At 42.3% G+C, this 25,978-nt stretch overlaps 7 gene segments (V, D, J or C); 4 read left to right on the top strand and 3 right to left on the bottom strand.

The window, feature by feature from the left end:
- Window positions 1–2,891: 2,891 nt before the first annotated feature.
- LOC134443122 (Ig lambda chain C region-like) lies at window positions 2,892–4,876 on the bottom strand. The segment is given in 3 exon segments: window positions 2,892–3,404; window positions 4,666–4,717; window positions 4,823–4,876. Coding segments are annotated over 3 exon segments (408 nt in total).
- Window positions 4,877–5,438: 562 nt separating this feature from the next.
- Window positions 5,439–5,952, top strand: LOC134443123 (Ig kappa chain V region 3381-like). The segment is given in 2 exon segments: window positions 5,439–5,487; window positions 5,606–5,952. Coding segments are annotated over 2 exon segments (396 nt in total).
- A 6,775-nt stretch (window positions 5,953–12,727) lies between these two features.
- On the bottom strand, window positions 12,728–13,016 carry LOC134443165 (immunoglobulin kappa constant-like). The segment is given in 1 exon segment: window positions 12,728–13,016. A coding segment is annotated over 1 exon segment (237 nt).
- Window positions 13,017–15,119: 2,103 nt separating this feature from the next.
- LOC134443124 (probable non-functional immunoglobulinn kappa variable 1-37) lies at window positions 15,120–16,696 on the top strand. The segment is given in 4 exon segments: window positions 15,120–15,168; window positions 15,257–15,502; window positions 15,896–15,947; window positions 16,654–16,696. Coding segments are annotated over 4 exon segments (390 nt in total).
- LOC134443125 (Ig kappa chain V region 3381-like) lies at window positions 16,665–17,183 on the top strand. The segment is given in 2 exon segments: window positions 16,665–16,754; window positions 16,846–17,183. Coding segments are annotated over 2 exon segments (387 nt in total).
- A 3,798-nt stretch (window positions 17,184–20,981) lies between these two features.
- On the bottom strand, window positions 20,982–22,957 carry LOC134443127 (Ig lambda chain C region-like). The segment is given in 3 exon segments: window positions 20,982–21,350; window positions 22,744–22,795; window positions 22,880–22,957. Coding segments are annotated over 3 exon segments (432 nt in total).
- Window positions 22,958–23,507: 550 nt separating this feature from the next.
- LOC134443128 (immunoglobulin kappa variable 4-1-like) overlaps window positions 23,508–25,978 on the top strand; it is a 4,451-nt gene continuing 1,980 nt past the window's right edge. Inside the window, 2 exon segments of the V gene segment in view lie at window positions 23,508–23,556; window positions 23,660–23,929. Coding sequence covers window positions 23,508–23,556; window positions 23,660–23,929 — 319 coding nt within the window.

A 25,978-nucleotide genomic window follows, 5' to 3' on the forward strand; every position in this document is an offset into this window, starting at 1 on the left:
TCATTTGGAGGGTTACCCCAACACAGGCAGATAAGTTAGAGTGTTATAGCACCCCAAAGCCCTATTGTTATGATAACCCCAGTGTGTCGCAACCTAACCTGCATGGCTCTTCTTAAATCCTGACTCTTGTTTAATCTAGTCGTCTTCAACATAGCAAAATAAAATGACATCTATATCCGCCTCCTTGCCAACTGTGCAGAAGTGCATCATGTCACCAGTAGGCATGCAGCCGCTTGGGGCCCCAAAGCCACTACTGTAAATGGGGAACAACAGCTAACCCTTAAACCACAGTAGTGGCGATTTGTTGCGAATGTTCATTTTTTGGAATTTCTGCTTGGGCTCCCAACTGACCCTAGAATGGCCTCTGCAGCTGTGGTTTGTCACTTCCAATCACTGTGTTACACTGACGTGTTTCTACATGTGCAGATAAAGGCAGGCAGCTTCCTATTGGCTCTCTGGAGACAGTACAGAAGCTACCAGTCAGAGCCCCTTTAGTTGGGGAATACAGAGGCCACTAGTTAGAGCGCCACTCTCTGGATTTGGAGAACATGGGAAAGGAGAGTATAGAGAATTAATATGAATACTTTTTATTTTTTTCAGATAGATAATAGGTAGACTTTTATTGGCCCCAAGGGAAAATTTGTTCTCACCACCATAGCAGTCTTGTCAAGACATTAAACACAAGACATTAAACCCAATTGAACATTGACATACTAGCCATAGATGACAAGTCAGATAAGATACATACCCACTCAGACATTGACAGACAGCACAGAACACAACATGATGACAGACACTATATATACACACACTCCAGGAGGCTCAATTGCAGGGGTGGCTATGGGATGTTGTTTAGAGCAGTGATGGCATATGGATAAAAGCGTTTGTTGAAGCGTGCTCGCCGCCTTCTGATGGATCTATACCTGCGGCCAGATGGGAGTAATGTGAAGTGTGTGTGGAGGGGATGAGTGTGGTCTCTGGTTATTGTTGTCATATACACAGTTTACACGATGTGCTGTGAAATGTGGACTACTTAACTCCATTATGCACTCCATGTACACAAAGTGGAAGATGTATACAAAAAGGAATTACATCACTGCAAAGGATATGAAATCATTGATCAGTACTAGCTGCACATTACCTTTAAAAAAGACATTCAGCAAATTACGACTTTTTAGGGGACAGAAAATATAGCATGATAATAGCTGGATAATCCACACACTAAGGACTGACCAGATGAAGCGAGCATATCTCAGAGGAGTGGGTTCAATGTCTTAAGTCCTGACACACCTGGAGACACTCATGCCAGATTAAGGTCTGTAGTCAGGCCTAGATTTCTTACCACAAATATAAGCTTACACTTCCAAGGTGCTCATTCATGTGTGAACATTCGTTGTAGAGACTGGTAAGACTCTGTGGTAGTCACCCAGCATGACACATGGTGCCTGGTACAGTCTGGTCCACCCAGCATGACACATGGTGCCTGGTACAGTCTGGTCCACCCAGCATGACACATGGTGCCTGGTATGTCTGGTCCTGAGCAAGCATCTCTCCCTAGTGGAGGATATCAGGAATAACGTGCCACCTCTTGTATGGGCCCTGCACTTGTACAACCATGGAGGTGCCAGGGAAGAGGGCACAATCAGCAACATGCAATATGTATATGTGGAGAAAATACAGAGTAGCTGTTATGAAGTTTCTGTATGGAACAATACTGGAACTATTTTTTTATTTTTTTTATTCCAGAAACAGATTAAACTTTGACTGACCTACAAAGGGATGATCATGCCATTTTCACTAGAGGGAGATTTTACACAGGACCCTCTGTGCTTGTGTGTATACATGCATGTGTATTCGTGTGCATGCGTGCGTGCATGTGGAGTTAACTTCTGGGAAAGTGAAAGAGGGTGACTAAGAACAGATGTCTCAGGGCAGTTTGTGTCTGTAGGTATAGCCCAGCCCAGGAAACAGTGCACTCTGTGGGGGAAACTAGTATTTGCATTGCCAAGCTTGAGTGGGTTTGCTAGTCCCAGAATAGAGCAGCACTACTGCCAGTTGTTCAAGAGTTCCCATGAGATTTCAAAAAAGGCGTCATTAGTATTGTGAGCTTTTAGAGAATGATAGACCACTTGTGTGTAGAATGGAAACATGTAGAAGTAGAATTTTGAAGAGGAACTTAAAGTGATACTGTCCCATTTTTGGAAATAAGCTCATATTACACCTCCCCTTGAGTTAGCTAGCAGTTATCATTGAGTTCTATGAGACCAGTTAGCCGCCAGCTTGTCTCATAGGACTCAATGTTAACTGCTAGCATGGAGGTAAAATTTGCACTGCTGTACTCAGAGAACGATTAAATGTACAGGAGAACGGTAAAACCTTATTATTTAACTTAAAGGGACACTGTGCGAGATTTTTAGTTGTTTATTTCCGGAATTCATGCTGCCCATTCACTAATGTTACCTTTTTCATGAATACTTACCACCAGCATCAAATTCCAAGTATTCATTATGACTGGAAAAAATGCACTTTTCATACATGAAAAGGGGGATCTTCTCCATGGTCCGCCATTTTGAATTTCCAAAAATAGCCATTTTTAGCTGCAAAAATGACTGTACTTGGACCATACTAGAAAATATTTGTTTATTACTTAGTAAACTTTCATGTAAAGATCAAATTTGGCAATAGGCAGCCAGGTTTCAATGAGCAGCATAGTTGCAGTACCTTTTTCGACCATTTCCTGCACAGTGTACCTTTAAGGGAAGGTGTAAAATAAGCTTTTTTCCAAAAATGGGACAGTATCACTTTAAGTAGAATAAAAAGCAAATGCACCTGTTTGATTGAATATTATGATCATATTGCAAAAACAAAAAATGACAACAGCAAGTCTAAAATCTGATTAAAGTTCTTTATTAATAAATGATCAAAATGCCAGAAAAAAACTCAAAGCAAAAAGCTCCTCAGTTTCTCAAATGGTATGAAAGAATGACAACGAGATGATTTAAAAAGTCACTCAGCGCTGTAAACACATAGAGAAAAGGAGAGAGGAAGAGTCCCTATCAGACACACTCTAAATCAGAATAATGGCAGACATTAAAGCAGAGCCTAGGAGCAGTCTGATTTCTTCAGGATCTTGGTGACAGTCTGGGAGCCCCGTGTTGCCTGGCAGGTCACTGGGACGTCCTGGGTCCACTCCTGGAGAGGGAGGGTCAGGGTGCTGCTCCAGCTGTACAGGCCGTCCTTCTGTGGGCCCCAGAGACTGGTCTCCCCGCTCCTGCTGCTCCCCGCTACAGACCAGCTCAGACTCCAGTCGGACGGGAAGCCTCCGTTAGCCAGGCACATGAGCGTGGCCGAACTCCCGCTGGTGTCCAGGGGGGGCAGCACTGTCAGTTTGGGAGTGGTGTCACCTGGGGAATAAAGACAAGAGGGACAAAATGAGAGAGATGAGAAGGGTATGAGATAGTTGTGTCGTTCAGTGGTGACTTTTTAATCTGGGAAACATTTAGGTAGTACATCTATATTGATTACATGTTTTTTAGTGAATGCAGTGAACAGTGTAAAGCACTACATGAACTTAAAAATGTCTTTATTTATTGTGACAAAAAAGCTTTTAACCTGCCCATGCATCTGAGTTATATACAGTCTTGCTTGGACAAATAAATAAAATATTTGAATTCTTAAATGCACTCAATTATTATTGTTTAACCCAATGAAGTGTCTTGATCAAGGAAACTTCTACTTTAAGCTTTTTCAATGGAACATAACCTTGGATCAAAATCAAATCCCAGTCTTTTTTTGCCTCATATTGTTTTCTTGTAACAACAGTGAGTTTTAGTACAATGCATACAGTAATCCAACACACTACAGAACCACGTAAATTAACTACAAACTACAACCTACAACAGCCATTGCAAGATAGATATTTTCTTGGTAAAAAAAAAGCCGCACTCTCGGGTGTAATTCTTGCAGTTTTAATCTACTGGTTTAGCATGACAGACAGACATTTCGGCATAAGCCTTCATCAGCGTCTTTTAAAAAAAAAGAAAAAAAAGACAATAGATATTTGTAAAACAAGCCACATATACGTGTCATACTGTACCACAATGCCGAATGTTAGACAGCTTCATGCTGCTGCTCTCAGGTTTAATAGCCCATGCTGAAAGTATCCCACCGCCCCATAAAGTGATCATAGTGCTCTGCTCACAAGAGTGGCGTAACTTTTCTTTAGTATAGAGTTAGATATCATCAGTGAAAAAGTCTCTCTCACACAGACCTAATATTAAAAAGAAAAACTCATTCTGCTACTTCCCACATCACATCTTCTGCCAAATACCATGTGCCACCGAAACAAAAGCACAATTTGCAACTATACAAACTCCATCACAGTGTAAGAGTGTATTTTCCTCACATATTAATAATACATTGGAAGGCTGGATTTAACTAATTCCAACTGTTACATTAAAATACTTAAATCACTGTAGCCTACATCCAAAAGGGCGACCTGAGCATTACAGCAAACTGTTGTCCAGATCACTCTAAACTATAAAATAGCATCTTTTTCAATGACAAAAATTCACCACAGCATAGAGATATATACCGCTCCAATTTGAACTTGAAATCTGAAATCTAAAAAGTGTAAGAATGCTAAAAAAAAATGCCTTTACTTACTTCCCACTTCAAGTCTGCTGCCTCCTCCAAACGTGTACCACAGTGATACAGACTCATAGAGGCGCCGTACAAAAACCTCTTCACGCTACACTGGGCCTGACTGTGTGACTGTGCCGTTACAGGGAGGGGGACATACAGTAGCTTACCAACTCATTACAAACTTTGGATTCTCAAGGATAATTTTAGGCTTGATGTCCTCATCATTTTCCATTTGACGTGAAAGTTGTTTTCTTTTATCTCTAATGAAAATTGCACATCTTAAGACACACAGACACGCATTAGCAATAGCTGTATGACATGGTGCTCTGCCCAGACAGAATTGGAGATTGTTTATCTGATATCTTGACAGAAGCAATGACAGGTTTAACTCTCTGATCCAGTCTACATGTATGTGGGACTGATTACAGACTGCAAGACAGTAAATTTGGTATGGATGGATATGATTAAACTCCACTCAACGTTATTTGAAACCATCATACAGCATACGCTGTTACATTGTTGATGCATAAACTGTGTTACGTTGATGATGCATATAAACTGTCAGTAGATGGCAAAGTATCCTCTATCCTAAAACCCTAGAGGGTAATGGGTCTACAGGGGATGGAGAACACACACTGTTGATGAGAATGTATTGTGGGAATATGGGAGGGAAGTACTGTGTAATTTGCATATCTAAACTGAGAAACACATGCAGGCTACTTAACATCTTTATATGTGAGGGAGACGAGGACTGGAGCACTCAACTCTACTGTAGAAGACATTATCTGAAGAAAATGACAAACATCATCAAATTCATCTGGACTCTACTGCTCTGTATTGCAGGTAATGTGTCTGAGGAAAGTAGATTATTTCAAGCATTAAAACATATACATTAAATAGTAGGTATATACTGTACAGCAAAATGTATTATTACTCTGTATTTGTTTTCCATTTATTTCAGCATGCAGAGGCCAAATTACTGTGACTCAGACTCCAGCAGTGAAAGCTGCTCTTGTGGGACAAACCATCACACTCAACTGCAGGACCAGCACAAACCTTGATGGACATTGTGGCTCTGGCAACTGTCTCTCCTGGTACCTCCAGAAACCTGGAGACGCTCCTAAACTGTTAATCTATTATATAAGCACCCGCTATGGATCAACTCCCAGTCGCTTTGTTAGTGGAGGATCCAATAAAGGTAGTGACTTTACTCTGACCATCAGTGATGTCCAGGCTGAGGATGCAGGAGTTTACTATTGTCAGAGTTTCCACTATCCCAACAGCAAGCATGCGTTCACACAGTGGTAAAGCGCCATACAAAAACCTCCCTCAGTCAGGCTCCACATGATTGCACTGCTGCTGCTGGAGCTCACTGCAGGTGCTGTGCCTGTGTGCGTGTGTGTTCGCGTGTTTGAGTGTGTATGTGTGTGTGTGTTAATTCAACACATTTATGATAGAGAATGTCTGACCACTGCTAATGGTGTATCATAACACACATGATTATTTACATACAGTAATATATTTATTTATTAATGACTTTTCATTAATAACAAGTATTAATAATAATAGTTCTATTGAAATACTCACAGACAGGCATGAATATTCCAGCCACAATTTATATAGTTCAAATATCCCAGAACCCTGTGTGCCTGTAACAGACATGATGGTCTTTACTCTGTACTGCTGGATTAAATTAATGTTGAAATAATACCAGTTTATAATGGAGTTGATGGGTTTTGAGTCCCATTATATTCCACATTCTCCAGCACTGCTGCACCTCACATGGTCCATTGCAGGTCATGTATGTTACATAAGACACTTCCCATAAGAGCCTTAAGACCAGGGGCGTAGCACCAAATTTGGGGCCCCAGGAACAACCTCTTTAATGGGCCCCCCAAGAACATTTTCCATGGAACATTTACTATAGGAGGGCCCCCCGGAGGGCCCCCCAGATGGGCTGGGCCCTAAGAATGAGACACGGTTTCCCCCCCCTGTTTGACGCCACTGCTTAAGACACTGGGTCCTCTTCCATAAGCAGCTTCCATCCCCTTACACTCTCTCAGAGTACATACTGTAGACCCACATCCATCATCACCATGCAATGGCCATTCCAATATCTTTAGTGATCCACATTTTAATACCGTACACAGTAAAAAAAGAACTGTTGTTTTTACGGTACATTGCTGGCAGCAGTGGTTGCCAAAGTCTACCTTTAAACAAATAACGGTATATTTCCTTTTTACATTTTACGGTAAGATTATGGCAGCAGTGGTTGCCAAAGCCTACCGTTAAATAAATAACGGTATTATTTTATTTTACATTTTACGGTAAAATTATGGCAGCAGTGGTTGCCAAAACAGATTGGACAGAATATATTCAGGTGAGTTCAATTATAGAGTTACAATCAGACAACTGATTGGACTGATTATACTCAGGTGAGTTCAATTATAGAGTTACAATCAGACAACTGATTGGACTGATTATACTCAGGTGAGTCCAATTATAGAGTTGCAATCACAGACAACTGATTAGACTGATTCTACTCATTGGAGTCCAATAAACATCAACTTAATTAGATACCTAAATAAATGCCCAATTGCCAGATTGTCTAGTGCAGGCAGGTGGACCAATCTAGTATCATCAATGAAGGGTATGCAAATCCATTCTTTATTTAAAAAAGGCCTGAAAATAACCTTAAGGAAAATGAAGGCCAAAGCTAGCGGGGCAAGCAAGCTAACAAACAAGGTAGTTAGCAAGCCACCATGCAGCCACCCTTACAACGTGACCTGCTAGCCGGGCCGGCCAGGTGAGGGCAGGCCAGCAGCCGGCCAGCCGGCCAGCCGGCCTTACAGCCAGCCAGCCAGCTAGCTAGCTAGCAACCAGTGAGCAGTACAATGCAACAGTCCCTGTTTAAATACATGTTCAAGTGAACCATGTGACCCGAGTGATGAAGCATTTGGCAGGTGCAGGCAGTAAGTTAATCATTGCATGACAGCCCTTAGCACTCAGGTGAGGTCAGGAATTGATTGATAGATTGATTTGAATGGGGTAGAATGACAGTTTCAAATAGACTGGGCTACTTCTAAGAGCTCAAGGGATTACTGTCCCAGGTAGACTTTTTCAGATTATACTAGCCTATAGGTATATTTTACACATTAAATGAGGCTAAACTATAGGCTGTTACCGGAGAAATAATAAGTTACAGTGAATTACTGCAAAATGTGCAAACTGTTGCCATTTGCAGTCCTTAACTGTTGCACAGTTTATTCAGTTGCCAGCTTCATTGTTGTCAAATCTACAACGTGGAGGCACCTGGAGCCAAGCAGACAGGCAATATGTTTTCTGTGGAGTAATTAATATTCAATTCATTATAACCTCCATTGCTTTCTGTTGGGTAGGAGGAATGCAAAAAAAGATATTCTGAATTTTGAAGAGGTTTACTGTGTCAATTTGCCTCTCAATCGAAAACTCTGAAGGCAAAGCCTCAAAGTCCAATAAGGGGAAAAAATATTGTGGTGGAGAATTTTTCATGCAGAGGGTTGTACTCTAAGTTAATACTCATTGATGGCTACTAATCAAATAGCGTGTTGACATCAAACTCTGCCTGTTACAACCAGCCTATCAGTGGTTTGACAAGTTACACCTGGAACAAGTGCAATCACAAGAGATCTATTGGACTAAAAGAGGACAAAAAGCCTAACACGACCAGAAAGAGCACCTACTTTTTGTAGTATACACAATGTGAAGAAAAGCAGAACAGAGTTCTTTGTCTGTTGGTTCACAATTTGGTTCACTAACAGAGGATTGAGTTTGGTTCACTTATAGGGGACTCAGCAAAAATGGCTGCTCATGTTGCCAAACCATTTCAAAATTGGGGAGGCATGTTTTTCTTAACTCTCAAGGGAGTTAAACATTAACTCTCTAGCTCTCTTAGCTCAACAACTCGGATCCAGAGGAGTCAAATAACACTCTGTAGTGTTGCTGCAACTCATGATGTTTAGATTTTGGCTGAACACCAGTCTAACTCTGATCAATCGAACTCTGGCAAATTTGCTGTGTACATATGTGTACACCAGTGAAAAATAAAGTCATGTACCGTTTCTTGACTACTTCATCTTCACTTAACGGTATTTTCCAATATTTTCTTTTCAGTCAACAGTTCAGTATTTTCTACATATTGACACCAGTGAAAAATAAAGTTATGTACCGTTTCTTGACTACTTCATCTCACTTAACGGTATTTTCCAATATCTTCGTTTACAGAGAACAGTCCAGTATTTTCTACATATGACACCTGTCAAAAATAAAGTTATGTAGCGCTTTTTGACTAAATAGTGGCTTGCCATATTTAGTACAGAGATAAACTGTTTTACATTTTACGGTCACTGACTGTTGCAATTTGACAGTTTTTCGCCGTAATTTCAACAGGCATTTTTTACAGTGTAGATATAATCTATCCATAGTATTAGTAGAGGCCAAGAGTTTACTGATTCTTTAGAGTTGGGAGTAAACATTAAGTTTGTTCACAGTGGTGTAGCAGCACATTGTGAGCCCTATATGTACAATCAGCTCCAATGGACCCCCCCCCCCCCCTAAGCCATAATTATATCTACATAAATTGGACTGTGTGTGGGCCCCCTATATACTACATGGGGCCCTGGTGTCTCAGTCACACTTGACCAGCTTGAACGACACCCCTGTGTATTCAAACGCAAATAAAGCCTACTGCCATTCATCCATAACACTTACTGCAATTACTGCTTTAACAGCAGTCAGCCTTATGGTCTATCACATTAATCAGCCAACATAGTGGATGCAGCTCTGGTGAAGTATTTGCATGTAGATGCTGATTTGCATGAGTGGATAACGGCTCTCGTTGGTGACATTTATGTCCTTGTGTGTTCTTATAAGAAGCTCTACAGTGACTGAGTTTGTCATCATTGAGGAGAAATAATCACACAACATGACTCCCATCTTCATGGTCTTTTGGATATTTATATCCTCTTGTGCAGGTAAAACATTTCAAGGAGAAACAAGTATGTCCAGTGGTCAAGGGTCAACAGTTCCTTAGTGCAGTTATTGGACAGCACACACACACACACACACACACACACACACACACACACACACTCACACACACACACACACACACACACACACCACACACACACACACACACACACACACACACACACACACACACACACACACACACACACACACACACACACACACACCAAGAGGTTTCCCGGGCTGGGCCAGCTCTGGCATCTCAGGCAGTCCAGTCCCCAATGATAATGTCCTTCTTAGTGTCCTTCTGTGTGTTGTTAAACAGCTGAATTGCCCATGGGACAAAGGACTTCCTAAGTCTGTCAGTCCTGCAGGTGAAAGCACGGAGTCTGTGGCTGAACAGACTCAGTTGGTTAGTGAAGGTGGCGTTAAGGGGGTGATGCTGATTGTCCATAATAGAGTCTAGTCTGCTCAGTGTTCTGCTCTCGGTTATTGAGGTAAGTGTCTCCAGTTCCATGCCCACCACTGATCCCGCCTTCCTCACCAGTCTGTCAAGGCGTCCAGCATCTCTCTTCCTGATGCTTCCTCCCCAGCATGTTGCAGCAAAGAAGAGCACGCTGGCCATGACAGACTGGTAGAACATAAGCAGAAGTCGGCTGCAGACATTGAAGGACCTCAGCCTTCTGAGGAAATAGAGCCTGCTTTGGCCTTTCCTGTAGAGTGCATCTGAGTTTGTGGACCAGTCCAGTTTATTGTCGAGGTGCACTCCTAGGTACTTGTAAGTGCTGACAGTCTCCACTTTCTCTCCCCCAATAGAGAGCGGCAACAAGGGTGGGATGGAGCGCCTGAAATCAACCACCATTTCCTTGGTTTTGGTGGTGTTCAGGTGCAGCTGATTGTTTTGACACCATCCCACAAAGTCGTCAACCAGTCCCCTGTACTCCTCCTCCTGACCGTCCCTGATACACCCCACAATTGCAGTGTCGTCTGAGAACTTCTGCATGTGGCATGTCGCAGAGTTGTAGCTGAAGTCTGTTGTATACAGAGTGAACAGTACGGGGGAAAGCACCGTTCCTTGTGGCGCTCCTGTGCTGCTCACCACTGTCTCAGATGTGATGTCCCCCATCCTTACAAACTGGGGTCGTTCCGTGAGGTAGTCAGTGATCCAGGTCACCAGGCCAGGCTCCACTCCCATCTGCACCAGTTTATCTCTCAGCAGCAGTGGTTGAATAGTGTTGAAAGCGCTGGAGAAATCAAAAAACATGATTCTCACAGCACAGCCACCCTTGTCCAAGTGAGAATGTATCCTGTGGAGGAGACACAGGATAGCATCCTCCACTCCCACGTTCTCTTGGTAGGCAAACTGCAGAGGATCCAGTGCGTGTCGTACCTGGGGCTTGAGGTGGTAGCGCAGCAGCACCCGTTCGAATGTTTTCATTAGATGTGAAGTGAGGGCAACCGGTCTGTAATCGTTGAGTTCCTTGGGGTGTGCTTTCTTTGGGACGGGTATCAGGCATGATGTTTTCCACATGGTGGGGACCTTTCCTTCCTGCATACTCCTATTCTGCCCTACAAAGCAAAAAGGCAGTAACTGCGTTGTTGTCAAAAATGAGTTACTTTTACTTTAATAACATATATATCATAGTTTAAATTAAAATCAAATGATTCACCTGCATAAAAGGTGGTAATATAAAGTAACACTACTGCATGTCAATAATCTACCCAAAACTACTTAGGCTGGACAACAGGATCATTTTAAAGTCATTTTTACTCAGTTTGGAGCTCTGCACAGTTACTGCCTTTTTGCGGCAGAGGCAAAGGTCCCGGGCCGGAATCAAACCCGCGTCGCCAGCGTAGCAGCCCAGTGCCCTACCTCCAGAGCCACGGCAGGTCCCTTGAAACAGATTATTCTTTAACTCACCTGCTGGCAAGGGGGTGATCAGAACATTTACATTAGAGGGAGCTTTTACACAGGACACTGTGTGCTTGTGTGCATACGTGCATGTGTACATTTAGTGTATATGGGTACATGTGTGCATGCATGGGTGCATGTGGAGTCAACCTATGTGGGAAAGTGAAAGAGTGTGACTAAGCACAGATGTCTCAGGCCAGTTTAGGTGTAACCCAGGAAACAGTGCACTCTGTGGGGGAAACTAGTATTTGCATTGCCAAGCTTGAGTGGGTCTGCTAGTCCCAGAATAGAGCAGCACTACTGCCAGATGTTCAAGAGTTCCCATCAGATTTCAAAAAGGCGGCAATTGTATTAAGAATGATAGACAACTTGTGCATGATGGAAATATGTAGAAGTAAAACTTATCTTTTATAAGGAACTCACCTAGAATGGAAGTGGGCCTACATCATATCAATGTAATGTAAATATTAAATTAACTTTATGAAGGACAGTTTGTGTGTGTGTGTCTCTCTCTCTCTCTCTCTCTCTCTCTCTCTCTCTCTCTCTCTCTCTCTCTCTCTCTCTCTCTCTCTCTCTCTCTCTCTCTCTCTCTCTCTCTCTCTCTCTCTCTCTCTCTCTCTCTCTCTCTCCATGCATATGCGTGTGAGAGTTATTCTATGGGAAAGTGAAAGAGGGTGACTAAGCACAGATGTCTCAGGGCAGTTTGTGGCTGTAGGTGTAACCCAGGAAACAGTGCACTCTGTGGGGGAAACTAGTATTTGCATTGCCAGGCTTGAGTGGGTCTGCTAGTCCCAGAATAGAGCAGCACTACTGCCAGATGTTCAAGAGTTCCCACCAGATTTCAAAAAGGCAGCATTAGTATCATGACTTTTTAGAGAATGATAGACCACTTGTTTGTGACCAGGCATTTCTTTTGATCAAATACAAAAGAAAAATGAAAATGTTTCACCATAACGTATTGACAACAGCAAGTCTAAACTCTGTTTAAAGTTCTTTATTAAGAAATAGTGAAAATACCAGAAAATCTCTTGGCAACACGTTCTTTAGTTTCTCAAATGATATGAAAGAATATGAAAGAATAACAAAGGGATGATTTAAAAAAAAATCTCAGTGCTGCGCACAAAAAAGAAAGAAAACACATATAGAGAGAGGAAGAGTCCCTATCAGACACACTCTAAATCAGACTAATGGCATAATGACATTAAAGCAGAGCCTAGGAGCAGTCTGATTTCTTCAGGATCTTGGTGACAGTCTGGGAGCCCCGTGTTGCCTGGCAGGTCACTGGGACGTCCTGGGTCCACTCCTGGAGAGGGAGGGTCAGGGTGCTGCTCCAGCTGTACAGGCCGTCCTTCTGTGGGCCCCAGAGACTGGTCTCCCCGCTCCTGCTGCTCCCCGCTACAGACCAGCTCAGACTCCAGTCGGACGGGAAGCCTCCGTTAGCCAGGCACATGAGTGTGGCCGAACTCCCGCTGGTGTCCAGAGGGGGCAGCACTGTCAGTTGGGGAGTGGTGTCACCTGGGAAGTAAAGACAAAAGGGATGAAACGAGAGAAATGAGATGATGAAATCAAACTAGTCATGAATTCATAATGATCAGTACAAGGCGAAATTCCTCTTCCAATATAACAGATCACTATATTGTTGTAAAATGGTTACTTCTAATGCGGGAAAGTATATTTAATAGAATATCTATGCAGATTACATGTATTTTAGAGAACACCGTGAAGTTTAGTTAAAAAAAACAGGTTGAAAACAGGGAACTTTTCTTGATCAAGGCACTAAATGAAGTTAAAATGTATTTATATTATATGCAATGACACAAATACTATTAATTGTCAATAATGTTTAACTTCATTGAATGCATTGTTCAAGAAAAGTTCTTCTTTTCAGCTTTCCCCCCAGTCAGCCAAAGATCCAACATTCAACCAAGCTGACTGAGTTTCAGGTTGTACGTCTGGGCCTTTAATCTTGCTCTACGGACTTGCCAAGATTTCTGAATCTGTATAAATGCTCATACAATACAATGCAATACGACCACACACTTTCAAGAAGAAACCAAGCAAGCAACAGGACACACTACATTAGCCAAAACTACAGCTAATGAAATAAAACAAGATTGAAACATGTTGCAATGGGTATGCACAATACTAAACAATTCATGATGTATAAATGCCACACCACAATGTTGGAAAACTTTTTATCCGCTCCAACTTGACTCTGATCCAGGTTTTAATACCCCATGATAAGAGTCTACAGTCCAGCGCTATAAAGTCCTCATACTATACTCACACAAGTGTGATGTATGCATAGTATAGGCCTATATATAGACCATATCATTGATGAAGTCCCCGACCCACACACAAGTTATGTGTAAAAAACTATTGTCCCTCAGTTGCTTCTCAAATCAAATCTAAAGGCCTATCTAAATGTGCACCACAGTACAATTGACCGCACAGTATTTGCACCCATACTAAAACCCATGATAGTGTGTACAGTAAATTAAAAATTAACATTTTCAGAACCCATGAAAAGACATTATTTCACCAACATCAACTATTAAAGCACTCAAATCACTGTAAACGATTAAAACTTCAAATGAATCTGAGAAACACACCGAACTGTAATCAATCTAAAACAGATCCTCAAATGGGGCTTATAAGCCTATAAGATTGGCTTATTCAATGCAATTCAATGACATCATTTTGTCACAGCATAAATCACACACTATTACAACTTTAAGTTAAAACATTGAATGCTGGTTAGAATGGTTTAAAAGGGTTTACTTACTTACGACTACGTCAAGTCTGCTGCCTCCTCCAAACGTGTACCACAGTGATACAGACTCATAGAGGCGCCGTACAAAAACCTCTTCATGCTACACTGGGCCTGACTGTGTGACTGTGCCGTTACAGGCAGTTGAACATGCAGCAGCTAAACATTTCATTTTAAATTTTAGATGCTCAATGATAAATGTAGGCTTGAGGTCCTCATCATTTTCCATTTGAAGTGAAAGTTGTTTTCTTTTATCTTTAATGAAAATTGCACATCTTATGACACACAGACACACATTTGCAATAGTTGTACGACATGGTGCCCTGCCCAGACAGAATTGGAGATTGTTTATCTGATATCGTGACAGAAGCAATGACAGACTTTAACTCTCTGATCCAGTCTACATGTATGTGGGACTGATTACAGACTGCAAGACAGTAAATATGGTATGGATATGATTAAACTCCACTCAGAGTTATTTGAAACCATCATACAGCAAATGCTGTTACATTGTTGATGCATAAACTGTGTTACGCTGATGATGCATATAAACTGTCAGTAGATGGCAAAGTATCCTCTATCCTCAAACTCTACAGGGTAATGGGTCTACAGGGGATGGAGAACACACACTGTTGATGAGAATGTATTGTGGGAATAAGGGAGGGAAGTACTGTATAGTTTGCATATCTAAACTGAGAAACGCATGTAGGCTACTTAACATCTTTATATGTGAGGGAGGCGAGGACTGGAGCACTCAACTCTAGAGGACATTATCTGAAGAAAATGACAAACAACATCACATTCATCTGGACTCTCCTGCTCTGTATCACAGGTAATGTTTCTGAGTTAAGTACATAGGCTATTTTAAGCATTTGATTTTTTTTAAACATCACTATTTTGTGTATTCATATATATTTCAGCATGCAGATGCCAGTATACTGTGACTCAGACTCCAGCAGTGAAAGCTGCTCTTTTGGGACAGACCATCACACTCAACTGCAGGATCAGCAGCCCCAACAGTTATCACTACTTCTCCTGGTACCTTCAGAAACCTGGAGAAGTTCCTAAACTGTTAATGTATCTCACAAGCTCACGCTATGGATCAACTCCCAGTCGCTTTGTTGGTGGAGGACCAAGTGGTGGTAGTGCCTTCACTCTGACCATCAGTGATGTCCAAGCTGAGGATGCAGGAGTTTACTACTGCCAGAGTTTCCATGTTATCATCAGTCAATGTGTGTTCACACAGTGATAAAGCGCCGTACAAAAACCTCCCTCAGTCAGGCTCCACATGACTGCACTGCTAACTGCAGCTGCTGTGGGGTACGAGAGTGGCTGTGTGTGTGTGTGTGTGTGTGTGTGTGTGTGTGTGTGTGTGTGTGTGTGTGTGTGTGTGTGTGTGTGTGTGTGTGTGTGTGTGTGTGTGTGTGTGTGTGTGTGTGTGTGTGTGTGTGTGTGTGTGTGTGTGTCTAGTCCACCGAGCAACCAGGTAGGGACATGATGGCAAATCACCAAGTGTATCCCAAACCGTTAGTTTGTGTGTGTTTGTCGTGGGGTTGCAGCTCACCGACAACCAGGTGATCAGCTGACTGCTGAACTGTCAGGCTCATCAGGGTCAGGAGGCACAATTCTGAACAGCTACTGCACCTCACATGGTCAATTGTATGTAATGTAGGCCTATGTTACTTAAGACACTTCCCATAAGACACTGGGTCCTCTTCCATAAGCAGCTTCCATCCCCTTACACTCTCTCAGAGTACATACTGTAGACCCACATCCATCACCATGCAATGGCCATTCCAATATCTTTAGTGATCCACATTTTAATACAGTAAATATAATCTCCACATAGTATTAGTAGAGGCCAAGAGTTTACTGATTCTTTAGAGTTGGGAGTAAACATTAAGTTTGTTCACAGTGGTGTAGCAGCAAATTGTGGGCCCTATATGTAAAATCAGCTCCAATGGACCCCCCCCCCCCCAGCCATAATTATATCTACATAAATTGGTCTGTGTGTGGGCCCCCTATATACTACATGGGGCCCTGGTGTCTCAGTCACACTTGACCAGCTTGAACGACACCCCTGTGTATTCAAACACAAATAAAGCCTACTGACATTCATCCATAACACTTAATTTAATTAGGCCTACTGCCTTAAAACCAGTTGTCAGCCTAATTGTCTACAATATTATTCAATAACAATTAATCAGCCAACATAGTGGATGCAGCTCTGGTGAAGTATTTGCATGTAGATGCTGATTTGCATGAGTGGATAACGGCTCTCGTTGGTGACATTTATGTCCTTGTGTGTTCTTATAAGAAGCTCTACAGTGACTGTGTTTGTCATCATTGAGGAGAAATAATCACACAACATGACTCCCATCTTCATGGTCTTCTGGATATTTACATCCTCTTTTACAGGTAAAACACTTTTCATTTTATATTCAGCTAGAAATGAGTTTGGAATGTCTGTGCTTGATAAATGTTGGAATGTTTTTTGTCTTCTCTACAGAGTCATATGGACAGGTCACTGTGACTCAGACTCCTGCAGTGAAAGCTGTTCAACAGGGAGGATCAGTCACTCTGAACTGTAGAACCAGCAGGGATGTAGAGGATGCCGGGAATAGGTACCGTAGATTAGCCTGGTACCAACAGAAACCTGGAGCAGCTCCTAAACTCCTCATCTATTACGGCAGCACACTCCAGTCTGGGACTCCATCCAGATTCAGTGGCAGTGGAACTCACAGTGACTTCACTCTGACCATCAGTGATGTCCAGGCTGAGGATGCAGGAGTTTACTACTGTCAGAGTGGACACTATCCCTACAGTAAATGGGTGTTCACACAGTGATAAAGTGCCGTACAAAAACCTCCCTCAGTCAGGCTCCACATGACTGCACTGCTGCTGCTGGAGCTCACTGCAGGTGCTGTGGGGTATTTGGGACTGTGTGTGTGTGTGTGTGTGTGTGTGTGTGTGTGTGTGTGTGTGTGTGTGTGTGTGTGTGTGTGTGTGTGTGTGTGTGTGTGTGTGTGTGTGTGTGTGTGTGTGTGTGTGTGTGTGTGTGTGTCTGTGTGTCTGTGTGTCTGTGTGTGTGTGTGACCAAAAGTAATTGTCAATATGGACTTGCACTTGAGTTGGCTTTGGCACGATTTGGACTTAACAAGGTCAAGTCAAATGTATCTTACCTTGTGACTTGACTCGGACTTGATGGGAAAGACTTGAGACTTATTTGTGACTTGAAATTAGTGACTTGCTCCCATCTCTGCTAAGGAATGTCTCAACCAATTTAGCTCCCAATAGATGGAATTGAGATGAAATTTAGATCAAATATGATGGCAAGGTGAACACCTTTTGATAACACTTTACAATAACGTCCTATTCACAACTTTATACACCTTTTAAATATAGGACGTTATTGTAAAGTGTTACCCACCTTTTCTATGTGTTAAAATGTGTTTAAAAGCATCTTACAGGCCACAGAGTGAAAGCGGCATGAGGGAGCTCACTGCATACTGTGCTGTGGCATGCTGTGTGTGTGTGTGTGTGTGTGTGTGTGTGTGTGTGTGTGTGTGTGTGTGTGTGTGTGTGTGTGTGTGTGTGTGTGTGTGTGTGTGTGTGTGTGTGTGTGTGTGTGTGTGTGTGTGTGTGTGTGTGTGTGTGTGTGTGTGTGTGTGTGTGTGTGTGTGTGTTAAACGTAACATATCGCCTAATGTGAGATGAGTGAGGAATGTCTCAACCAATTATGTCAACCCCAATAAATGGAGCTGATGGAACGTCAGCAGGTTCATCCAGGTAACACTGTGTTACTAACACATGGTCACATATGGAAAAATCCAGAGCACGGTATGAATGCCAGGGGTTTGCAGAAGCACTTTAATTACCTCCGCCAAGGAGGTAATGTTTTCGGTCGCGTTGGTTTGTCCGTGTGTCTGTCTGTCTGTCTGTCTGTCTGTCTATCTGTTTGTTTGTTTGTCAGCAGCATAACTCAAAAATAAATGATCAACGGATTTGGACGAAACTTTGTGGAGTTGTTGATAATGACCCGAGGAACAAGTGATCAAATTCTGGTGGTGACCCGGATCACGAACCGGAACCTGGACTTTTTAAAAGATTCTTCACCATTGCTGGCCTATATATCTAGACACCCCTAGTGACCAGACATTCAATTGCGGGGACACCACAAAAAGAAGGTAGAAAGACTTAGGGTGGTCAAGACGGTTCCTTGGTGGAGGTCTGCGCTGTCTGAGTGCTTCTAGTTTCAAATGTAACTGTTGTGGGAACTGGCACCGGGCCGGCACCATCCTGATCGGCCTGAATTACAACCCTGTGTCTCATTCCACACACTTGTGTCAGTGCACCGGCGACAGTCAGAGGTGTTCAGTGCATAATGTTGTGGAAAAGTTTGATCCCAGGACAGCAGTGTGGAGGATGGACTCATTTGGAGCAGCAGAGAGAGGAATACATGTCAAAGCACAAACCCTACTATTACAGCTTCCTATTGGCTCTCTGGAGACAGTGGGGAAACAGAGGCTACTAGTTACAGCCCCACTCTCTGGATTTGGGGAACATGAGGAAGTAGAGTAGAGAGAAATAATACAAATACATTTTATTTTTTTGATAGGTAGACTTTTATTGTCCTCAAGGGGAAATTTGTTCTCACCACCATAGCAGTCTTGTCAAGACATTAAATACAAGACATTTAACCCAATTGAACATTGACATACTAGCCATAGATGACAAGTCAGATACTAGATACATACCCACTCAGGCATTGACAGACTGCACTGAACACAACATGATGACAGACACTATATATATACTGCAGGGGGTCACTAAGGGATGTTGTTTAGAGCAGTGATGGCATATGGAAAAAAGCGTTTGTTGAAGCGTGCTCGCCGCCATCTGATGGATCTATACCTGCGGCCAGATGGGAGTAATGTGAAGTGTGTGTGGTGGGGATGAGTGTGGTCTCTGGTTATTGTTGTCATATACACAGTTTACACGATGTGCTGTGAAATGTGGACTATTTAACTCCATTATGCACTCTGTGGACACAAAGTGGAAGATGTCTACAAAAAGCAATTATATCACTGCAAAGGATATGAAATCATTGATCAGTATTAGCTGCACGTTTCCTTTAAAAAAGACATTCAGCAAATTACGACTTTTTAGGGGACAGAAAATATAGCATGATAATAGCTGGGTAATCCACACACTAATGAGTGATCACATGAAGCGAGCGTGCCTCAGAGGAGTGTGTTCAATGACTAAAGTCCTGAAACACTTGGACGCACTCATGCCAGAATAAGGTCTGTAGTCAGGCCTAGATTTCTTACCACTAATGTAAGCCAACACTTACAATGTGCTCACGTGTGAACATTCATTGTAGACACTGACAAGACTCTGTGGCAGACACACAGCATGACACATGGTGCCTGGTACAGTCTGGTCCACCCAGCATGACACATGGTGCCTGGTACAGTCTGGTCCTGATGAAGCATCTCCCCCTAGTGGAGGATATCAGGAATAACATGCCACCTCTTGTGTGGGCCCTGCACTTGTACAACCATGGAGGTGCCAGGGAAAAGGGCATACTGTAATCAGCAACATGCAATATGTGGAGAAAATACAGAGTATGCACCCGTTAAGAAATTATGGAAAAATATGGTAATACTCATTCCTAAATCATATTAAATTAGTGATCTGGGAAGCGCACTTGTATGCAACTGTATCAAAGTTAATATATAAAGCAATACTGGAACAATTTTTAGATGTTGATCCATGATACAGATTAAACTTGTACTCACCTACTGGGAAGGGACATTAGAGGGAGCTTTTAGACAGGACACTGTGTGGTTGTGTGCATTTGTGTATGTGTACATGTGTGTGTGTGCATGTGGAGTTAACCTGTGTGAAAGTGAAAGAGTGTGACTAAGCACAGATGTCTCAGGGCAGTTAGGTGTAACCCAGGAAACAGTGCACTCTGTGGGGGAAACTAGTATTTGCATTGCCAGGCTTGAGTGGGTCTGCTAGTCCCAGAATAGAGCAGCACTACTGCCAGATGTTCAAGAGTTCCCACCAGATTTCAAAAAGGCGGACAACTTGTGTATGATGGAAATATGTAGAAGTAAAACTTATCTTTTATAAGGAACTCATCTAGAATGGAAGTGGGCCTACATCATATAAATGTAATGTAAATGTAAATATTAAATTAACTTTATGAAGGACAAGGTCTTAACAGATTGTTGTAATGCATTGTCATAAAGCCTACAAATTTGAATGAGGTAGTGGAGAGGACATGACTGAAGGTTTTTTTTTATATGTCTGTAATTGTTAAACCGATCCTTTTCAAGATTTTGAGTATGTGAAAAGCCAAGCCCTTGGTACTTTTTTAAATCATTTATTTATTTTACCAATTTTTTGTTCTTTCATCCATCTGTATAACCATTTGAAAGACAAAAACAATGATGACAAAAACTCTAAAATCTGATTAATATTCTTTATTTGTAGAAATAGTCAAAATGCAAGGAAACCACAAAGTAACACGCACTTCAAATTCTCAAATGATATGAAAGAATAACAAAGGGATGATAAAAACTGATTTAAAAAATTAAAAATGTCACTCAGTGCTGCACAGACAAAGAGAGAGGAAGAGAGGAAGAGTCCCTATCAGACACACTCTAAATCAGAATAATGGCAGACATTAAAGCAGAGCCTAGGAGCAGTCTGATTTCTTCAGGATCTTGGTGACAGTCTGGGAGCCCCGTGTTGCCTGGCAGGTCACTGGGACGTCCTGGGTCCACTCCTGGAGAGGGAGGGTCAGGGTGCTGCTCCAGCTGTACAGGCCGTCCTTCTGTGGGCCCCAGAGACTGGTCTCCCCGCTCCTGCTGCTCCCCGCTACAGACCAGCTCAGACTCCAGTCGGACGGGAAGCCTCCGTTAGCCAGGCACATGAGTGTGGCCGAACTCCCGCTGGTGTCCAGGGGGGGCAGCACTGTCAGTTTGGGAGTGGTGTCACCTGGGGAATAAAGACAAGAGGGACAAAATGAGAGAGAGATGAGGGTATAAGATGAAAGACAAGGTAGCACCTGGGGAATCATGAAAAAAGGGATGAAACGAGAGAAATGAGACGGCGAAATCAAACTCATGGGAGTCAAAATGATTGCAGTTCAAGGGGAAATTCCTCTTCCAATGTAACAGATCACTATATTATAGTGTTGTTCACTGGATACTTTTTAATCTGAAAAAAACCCACATTTAGTAGTATATCTACAGTATGTAGATTACATGTATTTTAGAGAACACAATGAAGTTTAGTTCAAAAGCTGAAAACATGAACTTTTCTTGATCAAGGCACTAGATGAAGTTAAAATGTCTTTATATACAAATTCATCTAATTGTCAATATTTTTTTTACTTCATTGAGTGCCTTGTTCATGAAAAGTTCTTTCAAGTTCTTTGTTCAGATTTTTCAATGTAACATAAACTTGGATCAAAGAGTCAGAAGTTTTTGGTTTAATGTTTTCTTCTCTCAAGTCATTGAGCTCCACACTGACTTGTAACATCAATGAGTTTCAGGTTGCATGGTTTAGCTTTTGGTCTTACTCTACAGAAATGCCAAGACTTCTGTATCTGTATAAATGCTCATACAATACAATGCAATACGACCTAAAATACTTTGAAACCCAACAAGCAACAGAACATGCATTAGCCACAAACTACAGCCAATGAAACACAACAAGATTTAAACATTTTGCAATGGGTATGTACGATTTTCAAACAGCTCATGATGATGTGCAAATGTCACACCACAATGCATAATATTGGAAAACTCCACTCTGCCTCAAGTTTTAATACCCCATTCTGTTATCCATGTGACTATCCCTTCAAAATGCTCATAGTGCTGTACGCATAAGTGGGATGTAATGAAAACATGTAGATGTAGTCCTATTAATGCAACGTTGACCCACACACCAAGTCATGTATAAAAACTGTAGTCCTTCAGTTACTTCTCACATCAATTGTTATCCTAGCCTACATCTAAATGTGCACCACAGCGCAACTACCCACAGTTCAAGTATTTGCATGCATAACAAACCCATCACAGTGTAAATAATACACTAACATGTTAAGCACCCATGAAAAGACATTATTTCACCAACTATTAAAGCACACAAATCACTGGAAGCGACTTAAAGTACAAACGAGTCTGAGAGACACATCAAACTGTAGTCCAGTTTTGAATCAATCTACAGCAGACCCTGAAATGGGGCTAATAAACCCATACAGTTGGCTTATTCAATGCAATTCAATGAGATCATTTTTGTCACAGCAAAAGGCACACTTATTACAACTTTAAAGTTGAAACCTGAAATTGAATACTATTTGAAATTATTAAAAGCCTTTACTTACTTCCCACATCAAGTCTGCTGCCACCTCCAAACGTGTACCACAGTGATACAGACTCATAGAGGCGCCGTACAAAAACCTCTTCACGCTACACTGGGCCTGACTGTGTGACTGTGCCGTTACAGGGAGGGGAACATACAGGCAGTAGCTTACCAAACATTTCAAATTCTGGATGCTCAAGGATAATTTTTGCCTTGAGGTCCTCATCATTTTCCATGTGAAGAAAATTACATGAAAATTGACATGAAAATTGCATGTCTTATGACACACAGATACACATTAGCAATAGTTGTATGACATGGTGCTCTGCCCAGACAGAATTGGAGATTGTTTATCTGACATCTTGACTGCAGCAATGACAGTCTTTAACTCACTGATCTACTTTACTTGTATGTGGGGCTGATTACTGACTGCAAGACCATAAATATGGATGGATATGATTAAACTCCACTCAACGTTATTTAAAGCCATCATACAGCAAACGCTGTTACATTGTTGATGCATGAACTGTGTTACGCTGATGATGCATATAAACTGTCAGTAGATTAGTCAAAGTATCCTCTATCCTCAAACTCTACTGGGTAATGGGTCTACAGGGGATGGAGAAGACACACTGTTGATGAGAATGTATTGTGGGAATAAGGGAGGGAAGTACTGTATAGTTTGCATATCTAAACTGAGAAACGCATGTAGGCTACTTAACATCTTTATATGTGAGGGAGACGAGGACTGGAGCACTCAACTCTAGAGGACATTATCTGAAGAAAATGACAAACAACATCAAATTCATCTGGACTCTCCTGCTCTGTATCACAGGTAATGTGTCTAAGCAAAGTGAACTATTTTAAGAATGAGAATTATAATCATATTTTGACAACGTTTTTTTTTCTGTGGGCCTATATTTGTTCCTTTATTTCAGCATGCAGATGCCAGATTACTGTGACTCAGACTCCAGCAGTGAAAGCTGCTCTTGTGGGACAAACCATCACACTCAACTGCAGGACCAGCACAAACCTTGATAGATATTGTGGCTCTGGCTCTGGTGGCAACTGTCTCTCATGGTACCTTCAGAAACCTGGAGAAGCTCCTAAACTGTTAATGTATCTCATAAGCACCCGCTATGGATCAACTCCCAGTCGCTTTGTTAGTGGAGGAGCCGTTGGTGGCAGCGACTTCACTCTGACCATCAGTAATGTCCAGGCTGAGGATACAGGAGTTTACTACTGTCAAAGCTACCATAATGATCCAGTGTTCACACAGTGATAAAGCGCCGTACAAAAACCTCCCTCAGTCAGGCTCCACATGACTGCACTGCTGCTGCTGGAGCTCACTGCAGATGCTCTAATAGAGTCTGGTGTGTGTGTGTGTGTGTGTGTGTGTGTGTGTGTGTGTGTGTGTGTGTGTGTGTGTGTGTGTGTGTGTGTGTGTGTGTGTGTGTGTGTGTGTGTGTGTGTGTGTGTGTGTGTGTGTGTCTGTGTGTGTGGTGTGGTGTGTGTGTGTGTGTGGTGTGTGTGTGTGTGTGTGTGTGTGTGTGTGTGTGTGTGTGTGTGTGTGTGTGTGGTGTGTGTGTGTGGTGTGTGTGTGTGTGTGTGTGTGTGTGTGTGTGTGTGTGTGTGTGTGTGTGTGTGTGTGTGTGTGTTAGACTGTGTGCATGCATGACTGTGTGTGTGAATGGTGAAGGTGTGTGTGTGTGTGTGTGTGTGTGTGTGTGTGTGTGTGTGTGTGTGTGTGTGCGTGCGTGCGTGCGTGCGTGCGTGCGTGCGTGCGTGCGTGCGTGCGTGCATGAATATCGATTCATTTGAGACCATGGTAGAATATATCCCAGACACAAACACATAATACTTGGTTTTGTCCCATTATATTACAGACTGTCAAGTTCATGTCCTGCTGCACCTCACACTGTCCAGGTCACTTCCTGTTTGCTACATAAGACCCTTCCCCAGGACACATGGGTCTTCCTCAAGCAGCTTCCACCAATTAAAAAGCCTCATTGTCCATACACGTACAGTAGTGTTTGTATGTAATACACTACAGATACTTGAAATAATATTTATATAATGTTTGTATTGTTTTTGTCCTCTTCCATAAATAATTTATATCCATTTAAAAGCTGTGTTGTCCATAAAGGTAATAAGTAGGCCTACCTGTATATTTGTAATTTCCAGTCCAGTCTACATTCCTGCCTCACTATAGTCTGTCCAGTCTACATTCCTGCCTCACTACAGACTGTCCAGTCCACATTCAAGCTAGACTGCAGACTGTCCGGTCCACATTCATGCTAGACTGCAGCTTGTCCGGTCCACATTCATGCTAGACTGCAGTCTGTCCGGTCCACATTCATGCTAGACTGCAGTCTGTCCAGTCCACATTCATGCTAGACTGCAGCCTGCCCACTGCACTTCCATCCACTCCCCCAGGACACTAGGCCCACTTCCATCACCAAGCAATGGCCATTAAACATCTCAGGTGTCTTGTCTTCCTAGTTTTTCTCAACGGGGGTGGCACAGCCCCCCAGGGGACGTTGGGGAATCCGTGGGGGGGGGGGAGTGAGAAGGACGGGGGGCGGTGCATAGTTGTCATTGGGGACAATGGATTTTTTAATATAGTAATTGGGGTGTTGGCAGGCTTGTGATGAGGTCAAGGGGGCGTTGGGAGGCTTAGGATGAGGTCCAGGGGGCGCTTGTTCAAAAAAGGTTGAGAATCACTGTAGACAGAGTATGTGCTATCAACCCATACTTTAGCAACACCAAGCATTGGCCAATACATCTATAGTGTCTTTTTTTCTTGAGATATACCGCATAGTACAGTATACAACTTGATTATTTAGAGCGCTGTGGAAAAGAGCATGTTGAGTTAATGTATACAAAAGTCAGAAACTGAAGATTATAGATTTAGCGATGATGTTACTGTAATCAATTCTATATACGTATATGCAACAAACATTGATATTTACTCTAATCAGCCACATGGTGTGTTGGTGAATGCATCTCTGGTGAAGTATTTGCATGTAGATGCTGATTTGCATGAGTGGATAACGGCTCTCGTTGGTGACATTTATGTCCTTGTGTGTTCTTATAAGAAACTCTACAGTGACTGTGTTTGTCATCACTGAGGAGAAATAATCACACAACATGACTACCATCTTCATGGTCTTCTGGATATTTATATCCTCCTTTACAGGTAAAACATTACTTTAATGTAAATTCATCTAGAAATGAGTTTGGAATGTTGCTGTGTG

The sequence above is a fragment of the Engraulis encrasicolus genome, unplaced genomic scaffold (assembly GCF_034702125.1).
Source record: "Engraulis encrasicolus isolate BLACKSEA-1 unplaced genomic scaffold, IST_EnEncr_1.0 scaffold_28_np1212, whole genome shotgun sequence".
In the NCBI taxonomy this organism is placed as follows: domain Eukaryota; kingdom Metazoa; phylum Chordata; class Actinopteri; order Clupeiformes; family Engraulidae; genus Engraulis; species Engraulis encrasicolus.